General features: G+C 43.1%; 2 protein-coding genes across 8 annotated transcripts; one reads left to right on the top strand and one right to left on the bottom strand.

Moving 5' to 3' along the window:
* The first annotated feature begins 1,663 nt into the window (after window positions 1-1,663).
* Window positions 1,664-5,317, top strand: LOC119329579. Of its 4 annotated transcripts, none has more exons than XM_037602644.1 (6): window positions 1,664-1,866; window positions 2,298-2,747; window positions 2,859-3,308; window positions 3,418-3,593; window positions 4,051-4,245; window positions 4,504-5,317. In XM_037602644.1, the coding sequence occupies exons 1-6, from the start codon at window positions 1,734-1,736 to the stop codon at window positions 4,750-4,752; spliced, it is 1,653 nt and encodes a 550-aa protein (XP_037458541.1). In that variant the 5' UTR covers window positions 1,664-1,733; the 3' UTR covers window positions 4,753-5,317. The 4 variants fall into 4 exon arrangements, with proteins under 4 accessions (XP_037458541.1, XP_037458539.1, XP_037458540.1 ...); XM_037602645.1 differs by lacking the exon at window positions 1,664-1,866 and having other exon boundaries at window positions 2,701-2,747; window positions 2,859-2,897; window positions 2,993-3,308; XM_037602642.1 differs by having other exon boundaries at window positions 1,665-1,866; window positions 2,298-3,308.
* A 315-nt stretch (window positions 5,318-5,632) lies between these two features.
* On the bottom strand, window positions 5,633-17,596 carry LOC119328663 (protein LHY-like). 4 transcript variants are annotated; one of them, XM_037601645.1, is made up of 13 exons: window positions 17,347-17,596; window positions 17,185-17,251; window positions 15,907-15,993; window positions 12,863-13,007; window positions 12,676-12,702; window positions 12,458-12,542; window positions 12,216-12,244; window positions 11,849-12,052; window positions 11,666-11,777; window positions 11,431-11,492; window positions 7,910-8,116; window positions 6,427-7,812; window positions 5,633-6,337 (listed from the first exon to the last, which is right to left on the bottom strand). In XM_037601645.1, the coding sequence occupies exons 8-13, from the start codon at window positions 11,885-11,887 to the stop codon at window positions 5,990-5,992; spliced, it is 2,154 nt and encodes a 717-aa protein (XP_037457542.1). In that variant the 5' UTR covers window positions 11,888-12,052; window positions 12,216-12,244; window positions 12,458-12,542; window positions 12,676-12,702; window positions 12,863-13,007; window positions 15,907-15,993; window positions 17,185-17,251; window positions 17,347-17,596; the 3' UTR covers window positions 5,633-5,989. The 4 variants fall into 4 exon arrangements, with proteins under 4 accessions (XP_037457542.1, XP_037457543.1, XP_037457541.1 ...); XM_037601646.1 differs by lacking the exon at window positions 15,907-15,993 and having other exon boundaries at window positions 12,863-13,017; XM_037601644.1 differs by lacking the exon at window positions 15,907-15,993.
* Window positions 17,597-19,282: the final 1,686 nt, after the last annotated feature.

Here is a 19,282-nt window from a genome sequence, read left to right as displayed (position 1 = left end):
CTAGTACATACCCTTAGCCCTGAGGATGAACTACTCACACATCACCATGAGAACAACAAGGTTGATGAAGATGCCTCCTCTAATAGTTCCCCCTTCCGACAAAGTGCCAAAAAAGGGCTCTAGACGGGATCTTCGCGAAACAGGAACTTGTGGCAGCGGAAAAATTATTCTGATGGTACAACGGAGGGTTTCGGTATTTATAGGAAAATGTAGCGCTAGAATCATGTCAAAAGGGTGTAGGGCCCCACAAGCCTAGGTGGCACTGCCAACCCCCTGGCCATGCCACCTGGGCTTGTTGGGACCTCGTGACTCCTCTCAACATCTTCCGAAGCTTCTAGGGTCCTTCTTGGTCTAGAAAAAATCATCAAAAACTGGCATCGTGTTTGGACCTTCTTAGATATGGATTTTCTACGAAACCAAAAACATGAATAGACACTAAGCACTTAATTAATAAGTTAGTCCATAAAAATAATATAAAAATGCACCAAAACCATATATAATTGATGTTAATATAACTTGAATACTTTATAAATTATAGATACGTTGGACACGTATCACGCGCCGGCCCAACCCTAACTGAACAAAATTGGCACCAGCAAGGCGGCCGGCTCACGGGGGCTTCCCCCACATGTTGGCCCCATGTGCCCACCGATGAACCCAAGCCCAAACCGAGCCCCACGCGCGAGCCGACGCTGCGACCGGGACCCGGCTCGCGTGCCTGTCGTGATCCGACCAGCCTGGTGCGGGATGAGGACGCCGCTAGGCGGGCCTAGCTAGGCCATCGCGCTTTCGTGGGTACGGGGTGACGAAAGATGCCCAATGACAATGGTCCCGAGCGTGCTGGGTTGTCCACTCGTCATGGACCACTCAGCCGGGTCGCTGGTAGAGAAAGGCCGCTCAAGGGCGTGGACGAAGTAGCCCAATGACTGTGACCCCGGGCATGCTGAATGGTCCACCCATCATCGTCCGGCCAGGCAGGTGAGTCGAGGTGGTCGCGCATGGGAGGGGGCGCGATGGACACCGCCTAATAATAATGGCCCCGGGCGGCTAGGCGGTCCACCTGTCATGGACCCTCCAGCCGGGCAGATCGGACGGCACGAAGCCGCCTCGAGAGGCTCCCGCGGCAAGCCAGCCGCAAATGGACGGCCATGAGGCACTCTCACCCTCAAGCAGCCCAGGGAGGCGGGTACATTAGGTACTCATGTGGTCCTTCGTATGGTGTTTTGAATCGGTATGTTAATCCTTAAGTCTGCAATTCTAGATGACTAAACATATAATAAATCTACACATGTGATTAATTTTAGATTAACATTCATTAACATTATAACCATAATATATATATTTTGAAACATTGAGAAATGTTTTGATAGTTTGTAGAATTTCATCATGAAATGACGTTCGTGGAAGATGTGGTAAAAAAAATTCGATACTCCAAAATGTGTTTGAAAATAACATCTTCAAGCATCAATTTTCTTTTGCCACATATTCCACAATGTCATATGATGGTGAAATTTTACAAATTACCGAAACATTTGTCAATGTTTCACACAAAAAAATGTCATATGGTGGTGAAATGACGTTTACAAATTACATTTTTCGCGTCCAGATGTCACATGCTTCTCCGCTTCGGAAAGGGTAGAGGCGAAAAAGTCGCCGTACTTCTCCGTTTCCTCAATTATTTACGGCTCGACCACTCACTCTACCACCGGTGGTTTCTACGCGAGACGCCGGCGATGACCTCGACCGCCGCCGCCGCCGCCGCCGCCGCCATTAACTCCGTCTCGTCATATGCTCTCTCCCCGCACGCCGCTCCCTTCAACCCCCCCTCCCGACCGGCTTGCGCCCCTTTCCAGTACCGCCCGAATGGTAACCTTTTCCTTTCCCTTCCTCCAATCCCCACCTTTTTCTTGTTATTCTCTGCCTTGCTCTGATATTCCGGTTCTTGGCTGGTTCGCGCCTTATCGGCCCTTGTGATTGCGTTACGCCGCTGGATTAATCTAGTTGTTCTGACCAGCTTGGCAAAATATTTGACCTTTGTCCGGTTCTTGGGCGTTAGCTAGGTTTGCGGTCTGGGGTAGTAGGCGGAGAATCAGTTGATCCTAGCTGATTAGTAGTATCCGGCATACATCATTCCACCCTCTCAGTCACCACTAATTTATAACTTTATATCCATGATTATCCCCAATCGGGGCAACAATATACTGTAGATGCTATATTTGTGTTCTTGTTCAACTGCATAACGTGCCAGTCATCTGTTTACATAGCAAAGCCATTGATTGTGTATTGCCAATGCATAGGTGATGTTTCTAGGTCGGCGGGTGCTAGCTCTGTGGGTTATGCTGAAGAGAAGACATCAAGAGATACTCACTCAGCGTCACCAATTGCATGTGCCTTGATGAAATCAAGTGGTGCCGTTTATCCACCCTCTACACATGCCATGCACACTGGGCAGCCAAGTTCATGGTCAGCAGTTTGCCTGGATGCGTATCCCTCCTCACCATATGTCGGGATAACATCCAATTACAAGCTGCAAAATTCCTTGACCTCAGGAAATGGGAGCAAATGTTCAACAGCGAGGATAGAAAGGCCACCAAATAAAACATCAGAATCTAACAAAAACAGTTGTGGTTCTGGAAGCAAGTTGGTTATAGCAGAAAATCCTAAGTCTAATAAAGACAGTGAAAAAGAAACATCATCCCGCAATTTACAATTCAGTGGTCCTGTCGATGGCAAGGACAATTCACAAGGTACCATGTTCTCCTCCAAAGAGGCAAATCCTGTCTTCAGTGCAAGCCCTCTTCATATTCCAACTACTTCTGCTGATCCATGTGGTGTTTTGGCCGAGGATGTGATGCCAGATCCATCAGAATGCTCTGTTGATTCACCGTGCTATAGAGGTGCTTCAGCTTCTCGTCTGTCTCCATTTGATGTTTTCCAGACACCTGCTACCCAGTCAACTAATCAAGATTTGGAAGCTTTTGCTGTACGACAGAAACAAAGCTCTAGCACTGTTCAACATCATGAAACTCCGTCCGAGCTCCAGAGTTCGGTCACCAAGACTAACCACGACCACTGCAAATCCCAGGCTGAAGCCGGTGTGTCAAAGAAATCTGGGGTCACAAGTATAAAGGAGACAAAAAATTCATGTGGGAAGGAGCTTGAATGTGCAAACCAGTATGCAGCAAAATGTGAACTGGAGCAGAAACACCTTTCGAAACTGAGAGACAATTATGTGAAGCGATCTGGTCTGAATTATGCTGCTCCGGATTTTGTACCTTCATCGATTGGGAAATCAAAAATTGGGAAAGGTTTATCTATATCTGTTGAAGTTATTTTCGATAGTACCTGATGCTTGATGTTTTGAATAAGCATTTCCTTCAAATGCACAATATGCTATCTATTTGATACATTTTACAGGACCCTGTTCTTCAACAGGAAAGAATATATCGGGAGTTCTCAAGGCGATCGAGAACCTAACTGTGGTATTCCAGAGTAGTTATTCTGGTGATGAAATTGAGCTAGATGAAGATGACTGCATCCTCCTTGAATCAGTGATTGATAGACTTCAGACTTGCCTTCATAAAATAAGAAAGGTGCGTTGTTTTATTGTTGTTTTTGTTTTCAACTTCTTATTTAGCATAGACATTGTGTTCAATTCGAAATACTTTCAGTTGAGCATACCCGCAACCTGCAGCTCGCAGTTTTACTTACGTCTTGCCTTGTTCAAAACTATTTTGACATGAGAGAGCAGGTGTACCAGGCTAACCTTCATTTTTTTTCTTATTTCCTTATTGCTTACTTCGAAGTTTGATTGCTTCCACTTACGCCCGATGTTATTGCCTGATTTGTTCTCAGGCGGAATAACTGTAGAAACTATCATTTTGAGTCATATGTAGGATAAGCAGATATATGGTCTCTGGTTTTTGTTAATTCTATTTAATTGTTAACATTTTCCTTCTTGTCGATAAAAAAACAAAAACCATTCAGACTTACTACAGTAATATGATATTTGCAGTGACCCAATGATAATTGTGTATCTGTTGTTACTAGGATCCTATTAAGGGTGCTTCTGACAAGGCAGGGCCAAAGGCTCCACATTCGCAGACTGCAGTTTTAAAATATGACCCAGGAAAATATAATCGTAGTTACATTGCAGATGGTGAAAAGGACATAATTATTAATCATTTTGCTGGTTCTAGTCATATGCACAATGAGTTTGGAAGAAACAGTTTGACACGGGGCCAGGTAACCTCTTCTACTCATGATAAATTACTTTGTTGTTTCTTTCATTTGCTGAGTTGTTAAACTGTGTTAAAAGGTCTGGCAATTTTTAGAAAATATGTGCAAAAGAATTTTTCTCCTTGCAAAAAGTTTCAGGAAAATCGTAGGACTTATATGTACCTTGTGATAAGTCTAGCAGTATTGGATGCCACTCACATAGAAAATTAGTTTAACCAATTGTTTCTGTTTCACTTTATTGACAAGCAATTTATGATTGACCAGCCTGCACTCAACAATGTCCAAAAGAAGATGTCCTGTGAGGAAGAGCATCCACAGGTTCTTGTGTATAAGAATCTGTGGATTGAAGCGGAGCGTGCAAATTGTGAATTGAAGTACCAGCTGAAACACACTTGTATAAAAATAGACCTAGAGTCCAGCATGGCTCCTATTGGTGGGCCTGGGCCAAGAAAGAATTATTCCCAAGTCTCTGATTTGAGTACGATCCAAGTAATCTATATGGAGTTGCCTTAGCTCACCCTACTGGAGAGACATCAGGAGCAAGAAACGGTCAATATCCTCCTTATGCTGGTGACTGCACCCGGTCAGGAGGCGACGCCGCACTTAGCTGTTCTTCAAGCACCAAAGGGTACGCTGCTCTGCCGAAGAATTTGCAGCATGGCCATGTCCTCACAGGCTTGGAAGAAACTGCCACGCATCTCCATGCGCCTCTGCCATATGGAGCTTGTCAAGGGTTGAATGGAGACACTTTGGATGGAGTGGCTGCCCGCTCATACATCACCGGACAAGATGGCATTTTGCGTAGCAATTCAAAGTATGGATCGTCAGACTGGGAGCATGTGCTAACTGAAGAAATCGGCTGGAGTTGAGCGAATCTGCCGATGGATGGTGGCACCTGTATATGAGGAAGTAGGATTGCAGGAAGCCAGGGATTCTGGTTACCTTTTTGTTTGCTGACTAATGCTGCTGAAAACGGCACTAGGCAAAATTGTGTGTTTCTCATCGGGCGAAAAAGTGCCCCCGTTATGAATCTTCTCGGAAACAATGGTTGTATAAATATGAACGTGTAATGCTACTACTAAGCAATGTCTTGTTCTTTAATGTCATGGCGGGCAACCCTGACGGAGGGATTGTGCGTCAGGATTCAGAGCCTAACGGACATGTGGGGTTGTGGTGTGTGTAGGGCCGATATGTCAGGCAGCTGTGCGCCTGTGTGTGCGGCTTTTAAGCCCCACGGCTGTAATGTGTGAAAGCAGCTAATGAAATGGATAGTCTAAATTCGAAAATTCGTTTCTGAGCCCATGCGCAGATCCAATTACCTTCCAATATTAAAGATACAACCATATGTTTAATTTTTTTAAAAATACGTTGTTTAAGAAAACGGGCCATCCAAGAATCTTCAAATCTCGTGTATATACATAAAGCAAGGTGATCATGCTCTCCCTTCGGGAATTGAATCTACATGATCCAGCAAAATGAACCAAAATTACAAGTATTATCCTTCACCACACAAAAATAAGCATAATGCCTTTTACCAATAAAGTAGCATGCATAGGTGCTTAATGCTTAATTGACAGTCTAGAAGGGCTGCTCGGCAAGCATTAACATACAACACATAACAAATTGAGTTCTGTGAAACACTGCATTGCAAGGACTGAGAAGTCCTATAGTAGTAGCTTAGATGTAAATACTGCAATTTCTTGAAAATACACTACTCGGGAAGGCTGGTAATCATGTCGTGGCAAGTAAATCACGTGGAGGGTTCGCTGTCAAGGCGAATCCTCTTGGTACCAACCTCGTCAGCAGCCGGCACCCTATTCTCCTTTGCTTCCACCGAGCACCTCTTGTAAGGTTTGAAGCCTGTCCGGCGGGATTTCATATTCAGGTGTGACAATTCAATGGGAAAGGTAGCTCTTGGCCCAACCAATGTATCAAGTTCATGGTCCATAACTGCAGCACTCTTGTTGAGGTCGACCGTCACCGTAGTAGCTTCGTCTTGTTCCCCCCTGGGTACCACCTTCAATCCTTCTGCTTGTGGAGGAGAAAAGCTTTGGGGAAGCTTTCCTCTACTGAACAGTTTATCGAAAGCCATACGACCCTGACAGCAGAAATGTGAATTAGAAAAGCAGTGATAGATGCTCAAGAGTAACATAGAAACGAAGTTCGGCAATGCTGGTAGACTACAACCTCTTCGGAAACTTCCTTCCATGAATCATTTGTGCTTGAAATGTTCCTAAACCTGCGGTGGTTCATGTCACCAGCTGAAGAATTACTGCAACATGCTTGCTGTGTCTTGTCGTTGGCTTGATCTTGGTTCTCAGGAACATGTTCTGCCTCTACATCACTACTTGATGGCGTGTTGGAACCACATGAAGAGCGATCCTGCTTCTTCTTGTTGCCGAAAGCATCACTTGTTTCAGCTCCTGTGGGAGGTGTTGTCTCAACTTTATCAGCTGGAGATATATTTAACTCGGTGTGGGGAGACACCTCTCCTTTTCCACTCTTGTCGGATCCAGAAGACGCTACAACTATCATAGCTTCAGGTTGACCTTGCTCCTGAGCTACTTGGCATTCCTTCGGTGCGTTGTCCACTGGGCAGTTCTCTGTAGCTCGCTGAACATCCGTTGTGGGAAAGGAAGCAGTAGGAACTGGGACAAATGGAAAAGCCATGGGGGGAGCAAAAAGAGGGAGAAGACCTTGTGTTGCCCACCATGCCGAAGCCGCAGCAACTGTAGCTGCTACCACAGAAGCCATGCTTGGAGGAGAACCAATATGTCTTCCTTGAGCATTCTCAGCAAAAACTTCTTGATTTGGACCAACAGGAATGTTGCTGTCTGCTGCTGGCCAGTATGATGCTGCAAGCCTTGCGGCTGCATGTACTGTGGGGTTTGATAACAACGTGGAAACGAGCATGTTGGAGAAGGTGGATGACATATTAAGAGAAGACCTGTAGGCATCTTGGTTGCAATGGCATTGCATCGTTGGTGCAAAGCCTGCATAGTTGTGGGGAAAGGACTGTGCTGTGGAGCTGCTGCCAATTTTTGGATCCACCGGAAGTGTTGGATGGATGCAGTCCATGCTTCCATTAGCTCCTCCCACTCGATCACTTGTTTGATCAGGATGACTTCCTTCAGTTCCAGGGTCTGGAGCGCCAGTTGCCCCAGTCTTATTCATTTGGTAGAGTGGGGCACTTGCAGCATGTTGACCCGTGTATGTTGTCTCCACAGTATTTGGCTTCAATTGCATGTGTTTCATTGAGTTATCCAAACAATCTTCATGAGAACCGTCATAATTAGAACTGATGTGGACTCTGTTGTTCCTCTCCATTTCCTGGTCATTAATATCTTTTACATCCTTCCCCACATCAATGGAAGTAGATTTCCTTTCCATGGTTGCAATATCTTTGTTTTCTGTTTTAGTCGGTTCAATTCCCCCAGAGACACCATGATTTGAAGAGCTCTTATTAGAGGAAGAAAATGAGGCAGATGGTGCTTCTCGAAAGATATTAATAACTTCTGAGCAACTGCCGTTTTCAGACAACTCCTTCCTTTGAAGTTTCCGAATGCAGGTGAGCTTCATGTTAAAGAAAAACAAGTATATCAATACATACATCAAGGATATCATAGACAGAACTAAAACCAAAGCATATAAATACCGCAATGGTATTTACCTGAAGAGTTCCATTGCTCGCCATTTCTGCATTGCTATTGCTCAAGCTTACACTTGATTTTGGAACTTCTCTGGTGGGTGTTTCAGAACTGAGACAGCCTTTTCGAGGATATGGACAGTTAGGTTTTCTTTTAGGCCGTGGTGGAGGTATGTCTATATCATGAGCTTGTCCCGGAGAAGTACCATTATTGATAGCTTCCTTTTCCAACTGCAATTTCCCAATTAGTTAGATACAGACAGATAGTGGTGATAAACTAGAATTGGGAAATTGAACTGTCTATTATTGCATACAACTGTTACGGTTACTAGGTTTCCTAGTGTCCAAAAAGCTATAACCTTTGTACTGATCAGATTTTGCCCCATTTCACAAACTCAAACCAATCAGGAATCGGTTGTAAAATGCATGAGATTTCGCAGGGAAAGGATCATCACAATGGCAAGTTTCTTTACAGATGAGTTCCTTTAGAATAATATGAGGAGGCACTGTCTTGTGAAAGAACAATGTGCGAAAGAGGCAAACTCAGAAAGTATAAGACATGAGAAATTTTATGCTAATTAGCCAAGTTACAAATTCATTGATGCTCACATAAGCTTATCTGTATGTTGTGAAGAATCATCAGGGTTATAATCATATAAGATGGTCCGCTATGGAGGTTGAAACCATAGAAAACATGTCATGATGCATGGTGCAACAGATCTGAGATCAATACTACAGAAAACAATGTGCACATGTTCCTTACTGGCGATCTCGTTAGTTATAAGGACCTAGTGTCACCCAACTAATCATCTTTCAGTTATTTTTTCTTGCTAACATCTTGATTTTTTTTATCAGAATCATCAGCTTGCTCTTGAGATACTAACATTATTTAATTTAAACAATTTTACCAACAAGAATCAGAATGTAACTGAAAGGCATGGCAAATTCTAGTCAGGACATATTTTAAATAGTTTTCGTTGATATAAAAAACGCAGACTGGTACAAAGTTTCAGTGTCTGGCAATGGCAGCTTTGCTATCATTAGCTCTTACAAATTTCACTGCATTAGAATGCCATCCTTATGTCCACAGGAATGTTATCCTCATGGTCTCAGATTAACATGCCGAGGTTCAGCCAGAACAAGGTCAACCATGACGTCCATCATCACTGACCAATTAGGAGTGGCCGCGAGGAGATAGTGGGCTCACACCAAGAAGCGCATTATGGCATTTGGCTAGATGCTAATATGACTGGAGTGACTAATGGCGGGATACCAAAAGAAGACAAGTAGATAACAAACCAGACCTACGTGGTTAACTGTGACAAGTAACAATTTTAAAAGGGAACTGTTATTGTGCTGATGTTCCCTGGGAGGGCATGGCAAAACAAATGTTTTTTTTATGTCAATTTATGTTGTCGTGAGGATGGCAAATTCCTTAAGCAAGCACGGCAAATCCTGGCAAAAAAACTGAACTGGGCGGATTTTCCATGCTTGCTAAGGAAATTTGCCATCCTCACAACAACATAAATTGCCATAACAAATGTTCGTTTTGCCATGGCCTCCCAGGGAACATTTGCTGGTTATTAAAATCCTTCTACAATTTGGTCAATCTACTCACAAAATCAGGCAACACAATGAAGGCTGGACTTCAGCCTACAGACCAGCTACTAGCTACAGCTACATTGTCGCAATTACTTCTACAATACACAAGTAGAACCAAAATACTAGTGCATCTGAAGCTTGGAATGGTCATAAGTCATCAAAACCCTTCAGGGTCCACACGTCAACAGGCTCTATTATGATAGCATTTTTAGAAAGAATTGTCCTGTGCTAACAACTAATTTAGGGCCATCAACCTTAGTGGGCACTCCACAATTGCAAGTCTTCCCTTTTCAGACTATCAAAATCATTCAACAAGCAATTGGTAACTGACACTAGTGATGTTTCTTTTTTGGCCAAACAGGTGGGCGCCGGTGGATATGTAGCCGGTGCCCACCCTCACCCTAAACCAGACTCTAAAACCCAATTTTCTAACAATTGATCCGTAATTGCCTCTAATTTATATCTTCAATTTGAAATCTGCTAAATGAAAATGAAGATTCGGAGTGCCAGAAAATAAGGCATTTTGGGGCAACCAAACTAACTGGTCGGGTTCCGAAGAAACCAGAACCGTCTGCAATGGGAATTTGGTGCAGTTCTGGTATCCTAACCCTGACAAATACAGAATTCTACAGCCTAAACCCTCAAGCGAGTGGAGGACTGAAGAGTGGATAGTGGTTTCTTTTTCACCTGACTGGCTCGTCTCTATCCACATAAAAGGTAAGAAAAATAGCACTGTAAAATTGTTTCTTCGATTATAGAAGAGGCATCTCTCCAGCCTCAGAATCAACCGATGCACTAAGCCTTTAAACTATTGGTTAGATTGAAGGCTATCAGTTTCCACGCTGAACTTCTACGAATTTATTGGCGAGCAAATATGAGCTAAGTTGGTGTACTGAACCGTTAGTTTAGGGTAGAGCTGTCCATCCCAACAACCAACCTGCTATATCGAGCAGGGTCAGATGGTAATGGCTGGTAAGCAAAGCATGAAATTAGAGGACCCAGAAAACCATCGCGGTCAAAATGAGAAGAAAAAAAACTAGCCTTAGCCTTCTCCCTCCCCCATGGGTCTGGCAAGGAAACCTCTGAGAGGATGAGGCTGCAATCCCAATAAGGCAACAGTCTGTTGCATATTACAACATGATGACAATGTAGCCTCCACCATGTGGCTGTATGCAGCCCCTAAAGAAATAGGACATGCAGCAAAGAACAGAAAGCAGAGAAGAGAGAAAGGACGAAAAAGGGAGAAACAAGATAAATTTTGTTCATGCCATTGTGTACTTTTGCGGAACAAATATCATGATTTAGAAAATGAAATGGACTCATTTACACAATGTTGATAGTGAAACATGTTCGATGAAGTGTTTACCTATAATGAAATGTGACAAATGTTAGCATATTTACCATACAATTCCCAAGGAATTTCGTGTAGTTCACTCAAGTGCATTTAGATATCCTATTTCACATTATGTATTGTATTGACCCTCATATGTAAATTTAACTAGTACCATAATGTTTTCTTAGTCATATGTATGCTCAATAACAGCATGGATATGTAAAATCAATCAATGAGAGAATCAGAGTTGTTCAACATCATCTGCTCTGCAACATTACTCATTGGTTACAATCAGGAAAGACTTCCTAGCTGTTTCATCCATTTCAACATGCTTTAATTTGATCTTTTAATCAATCAACAGAGCAACAATTAGATAAAGAATGGTTCTCATGATATTCAAGGGAAACGAATCTTTCATCATGCTCAGCACTGCAGTACACAACTGTACAACGAAAGAAAGAAAGAAAATACTTCAGTAAAATAAAGACATAAAAATTATGAAGCGTGTGTCTTCCATTTTATCACCAACAATAAAGATGAAACAACCCGAAAACGAAGGGTATAGCAGTAAACCAGACAAGGGTACTAGCCAATAAGATAGAAAAGTAACCTTGGTGAAGAACTTCTGAGCATGGCTTCTGATTTGCACGGCCGTCTTTGTCCCGACATGCTCTGTACAACAAACCAGAAGGCGAATAAGAAAATAAAAGAAATGAGTTCACATAAAGTTATCAACAACAAAGTAGTCGATATATACATATACACCACTAATAATCAGTGAGTATTTCCTTGGAAGAAATCAGTGAGTACAAGTACTCAAGGTATGACATATATGAAGATTTCACCTTCTATGCGCTGCCAAGCTCTGCCATACAGTTTGAGGGCTTCAAGGAACCGTTTGTGCTCTGCCTCGGTCCACCGCTCCCGCTGCTTTGTTATTGTGTACGGCTTTCGTACCTACAAACAACATGAAGAAAATGTTGATTCTTTCACCACAAATTAACTGGTCGGTCCAAGAGCACACTCACCTTTATCACCGTTTCCTCACCCGAAGAATTTATCTCCATCTCCAATTCCAGGGAAAATACAAAAATAAAAGGAAGTGTTGACAACTGGTCGCTTTGTTACTTGGAGTTGAGGGCGTCTACAAACAACAGTGCTCCTCCTTCTGTGTCTCCAGCCAAACGCTGGACTTGACGCGAGTAGTATCTCATACCTCCCCCTAAACCTCTCTATCACACAAACACAATAAATATTTCAAATTTGTACACCCCAGCCACAAAAGGAGCAGCTAAGTTAGTCGTCACAGACCAAAGAAATAATCTGAGTTCACCAGTCTACTCATAAATGAACTTCGATCATAATCAAAAGAAATAATCTAAGGAGTTCACTCACCTATTTTCTTTGACCCAATTGGTGTTAATCTGCAAAATAGTGCAACATTAAATATATATTCACCCCTTAAATAAATAAAATTACGCCCTCTCCAACATTTTAAAATATGCAGGTATTTAGAGAGAGCAGCAAACCTCATTTCATCCTAAAATCAGGCATGATTAATTAGGAAAACTATAAAATTCCACAGCTATAAGAATAGCTTGGTCTAACAATGCCAGGAACATCACCATTGCACTCACCTACTGAAAACCTCTATTGCAGTTGGCTCATTGCACACATGAACTGAGTCAGCGGAGTTTAGCCTTCCTCTCTTTATCTTCAACTCTGAATCAGATTAAACTTTCAAGTACTCAGATCATGCAACCATTCCACAGAAAGAATTAGATTAGACTAAAAAAACAGTCAAAAGCATAGGGAAGATACAACGCAATAACGCAAGCCACCCAATCCAGCTCACCTGCTAAGGACAAACAATTCCCATGACCTGCAAAAGCAACAAAATTCACGTTATTAGTGCTAGGTCCTATCAACTTCCAGCTCTGAATCACAGCTCATATGAAAACTGCCAAATTTGACAATTGTTCAAGAAAAATTGACAAATATCAAAACTCTAATCAACCAAAAGCCAGAAAAATCACAGCTACCTGAATAAACTGAGCTTACAAATTCCAGTACTTTGCTTGAATGAGTAGGAGGAAAAGAGTGAGCTGTGAATCAAACAGCAGGCAGCACAAATGCAGGGCCTCACAGCTCAAAACTGATTATGTATCCCCTTAACACTTCCTACACCTGAAAGTTACTGAAATGAGATCAGCCAAATAGTCTTGCCAAACTCAAAAAACAATATTTACTTGCTAGAATAGATCTAGTTTGCTGCTTTGGATGCAAATCAGTTGAACTATGAAAGGGTATATAAATAACAACTCTGGAACATAAGCTAATAACCAATCAAACTACGTGTGCATTTCTACAAAAGATGAATATGAAAACAAGCTGAAGTACAAGCTCATAAAATAAGTAATGATTTGCACCTTCACATGCTAACTTAATTTCCAAAAGAAACCAAAGAACAGGCCTATAAACTAGGAATGATTTACACTCAATGTACTAACCATTAGATGAGAGTAGAACCTCGTCAGAAAGAAGATAACTGGAACTAAATTCGGAACTTGGTAAGTTCTGTTTCTTCTAAAGTTAACTCGGTGTTATTGGATTCAAATCAAATGTTCCTTGTTTATCATTTGATCTAAATGATGTGGTCTCAGAAAGTAGATTAGCATTTTAGGAGCGTGAAGGCTTTCGGAGAGGCATATGGAAATTGTGAGCTGTTATTGTCGTGCGGTAGGGGAGGAGGAGAGATGGAGGGGAGCAATGGCCACAAGAGATGGAGAGAGAGTCCTTCTAGTTTCTTGCTTGATTTCACAGATTATATCACTATGTGCATGCTTTAGAATGAGAATCCTGCCTGGCCTGGGGACAAACTGTACCTACAGCAATAGTTCCGCTGCACTAGGCGAGTGCAAATATGACTCTGGATGGATACTCGCAAGGGCCTCCACACAGTCAAAGTAAGCTCCAGACACAGCCTTACCTATCAATTTTGTATACTTGTAACTGGGGAGGTGACCTGTTATGAGGATTTAACTGAATATAGCTATTTTAGAACATTGTTCCTAAAATCCATGACAATTGCAGTGGCAGAGCAAGAAGGGCATCACATGGAGGCCTGCGTGGCAGTGACATGCTATCTCCATGCACAATGATTTAATATACCATCCCCTCCCACAAATTGTCTTCCCAAATTCAGTGACTTAGGTTGAGAAACGCAGCAAGGGGGGGATTACAGACACCGTGATGGATTTTCTTTTCGTTTTGAAAAAGGGGTTAGAACCACGGCTAGGACACCATCCCGGATGATGTCGATTGTCGAAGTTGATCAAGGAGTTGATTGTGTCTGACTGGTGAATCTTTGACAAACCCGGTTTCTGAAATACTTTCAAATAACCCCTAACTTGTCTCCAGACATGACTCTTGCTTGCCAAGTCCAAACTATTTCTCTAACCACTGCCTTGATCCACTTGGCTACATCCGCCCCTTATCCAGCTAAGATCTTTCTCCTTTTCCCATTCATTACTCTGTTTATTCTGACCCCCGTACTTTGATCGAGATATCTGACATAAGTGAACTTTTGCCAAAAGGAACCAGACTAGTGCAGCGACATAATACTCTTTGCAATCCCATGGTAGTTCTTTTCCATGTCAGTTATTGGTTTACTAAAAAAGTTAACGTTCCATGCACTCACTTTTTTTCAGAATTATAGAAATATTACTCTTGGCCATGGTCTTCAAAGTAGACCATGGAGACCTGTTTAGGGTGGCCGCCCATGTCACTTTCAGGGGGCGGCTTGAGCAAAACCCTAGCTGTTGTTGCGCCCCTCTCCTCTCTCCCCACCGGTGGACGGCAGCGGTGGGCTCGCCTCCTCACTCAGCCACACGCATGACTACGGATATCGTGCTGTGGCAGCCTTGGATGGCGCACGCGAATGAGGTAGCTCAGGAGCCGGTTGTGGCCGCGGCACAGGGCTATGGCTGGGCTGAAGCATCGACGGCGAGGTGCTGCAGTGGTGCGCGGAAAGGGCTGAGGTGCTGCAGCAGTGAGTGGCACAGCAATGGTTCTCTGGCCTGCATTGCCCGATATGCTGACCTCAGGGCCAAAGGGTGGGGTGTGTCAGCGACGATGCCTGTGGGTTACATGTGTGGCGCCCCGTACAAAGTCCCGCCTGACTTCCATCGGTGTCGGTGATGAAGGAAGATCCAGCTAGTCGGATCGGTGATAGCGGTATCCTCGACTTTGTTCCTTTGTTAGAAGCATCATTTTGGAGACAGGACTTCCCTGTCTGATGGGGCACTTGGCTTGCGCTGGAGCGGCTGGCAGTAGATTAGTGGTGGTGGCGCATTGCTCTGATGTTGGCTGCTGCTCAGGCCATTAATTTATTTGCGAAGGCACAAAATGTTGCCGTCGCCAGTTCTTCCTAGACGATGCCTCCCTCAGGATTAGATGTCTCCTCCATCCACTCACCGACTCTTGTAGGCACTTATGGGTGGGAAGTACGTTGACCCGGACTACCCTGAAGACATGCCGTGCTATGGAGGTACCCGACATCGGTCAAGAAGCGGCCTTGATACTTTAACTGTGCAAGACGTTTCCATGACGTTGTTGTCATGACGTGAGTGGTGGCTAATCTCAGATTGTTGTTATAAGTTGAAAGGTGTTGTGCTACCCTGCTAGCCGCTTGCCTGCTCTTCTATGAAATATGACACACCTTTCTATGGTGTATTCTAGAAAAAAAAGGTAGACTATGGAAGTGCTTTGGTACTCCGCTTTACAAGTCTGTCATTTAAAACATTCAGGGAAATATAGTACAAAAACAAAACAAGATTGAAGGAGTATGTTTGGCGCTCTAAAATGAAGTCTTCTGTTTTTTTGCTGAATTCTACAGAAATAAAATCAAGGGGCATGGCTCTTCAGAAACTAACCAATTGTCTTTACAGACTTACTTATTTACTGGTCCAGTACCTCTGACCTATTTGATGTTGTTCTTAATATTTTTTTACGATTCTGACTTAATATTTTTACGATTCTGACTTAATTGACCATGTACTCCTAAAATCGCATTGACCTCCTTTACCTCGACTAACAGTATGCCTTGGAAGGAGCATCCATGAGTTTATCTCCCACAATCTCAAACACGTTATTTAAGGGCAACACAGTATGCCTGCAAACAGATCTATGAGCTCACCAGGAAGCAAAACGGTTAACTAATACTAATAGAAACATATACTCCCTCCGTTCCGAATTACTTGTCTTGGATTTGTCTAGATACGGATGTATCTAGACTTATTTTAGTGCTAGATACCTCCGTATCTAGACAAATCTAAGACAAGTAATTCGGAACGGAGGGAGTATATATTTTGCAACATACCTTAATATGTATATATTGATTTAGGGTTCCTGGACTTTCCAAAACAAACACTAGAATTTAAGCCAGACCAAAATTTATCATAGCAAATGTATTGACATAACAACAACCAAAAAAACTATGAATTTTTTATAGCAGACAAAAAATATATTTTCTTTTAGCACAATTCACCATAGCACCTATTTTAGTCAAATTACCTCACCTGCTTAGTTAGACTAGATTAAGTTGCTCCCTTTCCAGCATAGCAAATCCAAAATTAACTTAACTCGCCTGCTTATAAACTAAATTAAGCTGTTCTTTCCCTGCATAGCAAACTCAGAAGCCTAACTTACACATGTTCTTTTTAAACAACTTCAGAGCACCAACAACACCATATTAGATCAGAGACCTGATAAAAGCACACCTCAAACCCATGACAGCAAAAAAAGCCAAGATAAAAAAACCCACGTGCCTAACTTAACTAGTCAACCATACAGTTTTCTAGCTGCAAGAAGTTAAACCATGGAATCACTATTAATATTATTCCTAATAACCATACTAAAATGGACAGGACTAACTAGAGCAAGAAAAGGGCACAGAAGACGGGCTAGAGCAAGAAAATAATCACTGGACGACACAGTAGACCGGGTAGAAGAATCCAAACTCAGATGTGATGCCTTTAAGCAAAGGGTATAAATGATCTGATCCGTAATCCCCCCTCTCCAACAACAGAGCTTTCAGTGAACAGGTGCAGTTCAACCGCTCAGAAGTCTGAGCTTTTGCACCATGATCATTAAAGCAGAGCAACGCGAAATCAAAAACTGCAACTACAGAGAGCGACCAGGCACACACACAAAAAAGCGTGGGCTCATTTGCTGCACAGTTTTCAGCCGACAAAATAGCACAGCTAAGAACGGACGTGCGAGAGGAGGCGTATATATCAATCGCGTCGCGTCCAGTGGAAGCACAAATTTGTGGAAACTTGTATGGTTCTTAGTTCCAGGTTACCTCGGGCGAGCAGCAAGCTAACCCCGGTCGCCACGTCGCCCGCCCAGCCCGCCCTCCGCGCGGCGGCCTGCACCAAGCCAATCCGTGCACAAAATCAAAAAATCAACAACCCAGCGGTTCATCATGCAAAACGGAATCTCCGCCCCGATCCCTGCCACCCACCTCAAGCGACCGCCGCACCGGGCGCAGCGGCTCCTCTCTCTGCCGCCACAGGCCGATGCTTCCGGACGAAGCTTCCGGGCCAACTCGTCCGCTTTGGGGATCTAGCTAGCCCAGCAGCGGGAGGAACAAGCGTGCGTGCGTGCGTGCGTGCGCGCGCGAATGACGAAGGAAGGGAAGGGAAGGGAAGGGTCGAGATGTCGGGTACTCAGGTGCGGGGCTCGCTGTATGCTGCGGGTCGTGGAGGCTACACGGGGGAGGTGTGTTTGTGGCCGGGGGCTGTGGGGGTCGCTCTCGCCGCCGCGAGAAATCTCAGCCACTATCTTTACTTGTGGGTTTCTAGGCCTCCTCCGAGGCTATCTTCCTGCGGCACCCTCGTAAAATCCCTGGAATCGCAAACCACCGCATTTTATGTTGCGTACTATTGGCTTTCTTTCTCACGGGAGAAAAAATAAATAAAGGGTCAAGGTTATTCTGGACCTTCCATATGCTTTACAAAATATTAGAAACTAGATAATACCCCGCGCGGTACCTCGGAAATCTTGGTAACAGAAATGCGTAAATAGTTGCTAAAAGACTTCTAAAACTAATGGAAAGAAGATGTAATCTGAAAAGTAAAGGAAATACAAAGTGTATAAAAAATCAAATTACGGTTAGAGTAATGTCATTTCTAACAAAACAAAAATGTGAAGGGTCAACTACATACATACGCTGCAATCGCCCAACACATATATTGCCAGTACAAGATCTAATACAAAAAATAACGTGTGAATAATTAACATGCATGAATTTATGATATGACAGCGTTGCATGCATAGAGTAATGCAAAAAGATGATTTGTGACTTGCATGCATGACTTATTTATATGGCAAGGTTAGAAAGATATGTATTGTAGCTATTTAGTAATAGAAGACGTACAAGACAGCAGGGGTTATTTTTAAGGGAAATGTATGTATGTGCTATGTGGGTTTTGTACCCTAGTCATTTGGACACCATATTGGCCTGGCAACAAACTCTCAACTACTTAGTTTTTATCTAGATGGGAAGAAATTCTTGTGTTTGAGTAGCAAGAAATAGTGTCCGCTATTTTGACAACCACTCTTTTGATTGGTTGCAACAATATTGAGTAATTCGCTCAGCTAGTATACAATTTAATTAGCATTGATCCTATGTACAACTATTACAAAAATGGCTTTTGCAATTTTGATCTAACTACTAGCATCTAGGATGCTGATTGCGGCCTGGCACACGGTGCTGAAAAAAAGAACAAAGTGATTTTCTAAACCTTGAAGAGTATTACCGAGGACCTAGTTCACATTCTATTAGTTTGCGCATTGATCAGGATGAGAACACTATTGTATTCTTCGTATGTATGTGGCGAACGATATGAATTTAGGGCCGGAACCAAACAACTCGCGATGCGTTTGATGGTGGTCGTGCTTGCCGTCGAGGCTGAGACTTGGACCGAGATGACCAACCTAATTTTTTGAAATATAATTTATTATGCTATAGTTATAAGGTTGCGCATGCTAAAGGTGTATGACATCCCGACTTAATAGGAATGATAGATTACTCGTATAAAAAAAAGTACACCTTCTTTCTTGGGAGCCCATCCGAAAGGAATTTCAAAGTTAATTGTGTCTGGCTTGGAGCAATTTGAGGATGGATGGCTGACTGGGAAATAGTTCTTAGGTGCGCACGAGAGATGACAAAAGTGTAAAAGAAAGACTAGTGTTGGTCTATGGTGTTGACGAGGAATAGGACTCAACTCGCACCACTTCCATTCATCTGACGCTGCATATATACAGTTTATAGGAGCAGTTCAGAGAGAACGTGTGAGAGCCACTAGCTCCACTAACCCACGATGCAAAGCACGTCTCAGAGAGAGAGAGAGATCATGCAGTGACTACGCATACATATACACCAGTACGTATTCTGC

This window comes from Triticum dicoccoides, chromosome 7A (genome assembly GCF_002162155.2).
Source record: "Triticum dicoccoides isolate Atlit2015 ecotype Zavitan chromosome 7A, WEW_v2.0, whole genome shotgun sequence".
Taxonomy (NCBI): Eukaryota; Viridiplantae; Streptophyta; class Magnoliopsida; order Poales; family Poaceae; genus Triticum; species Triticum dicoccoides.
The sequence above is the reverse complement of the archived record's forward strand: the minus strand, read 5'-3'. Positions and strand labels throughout refer to the sequence as shown.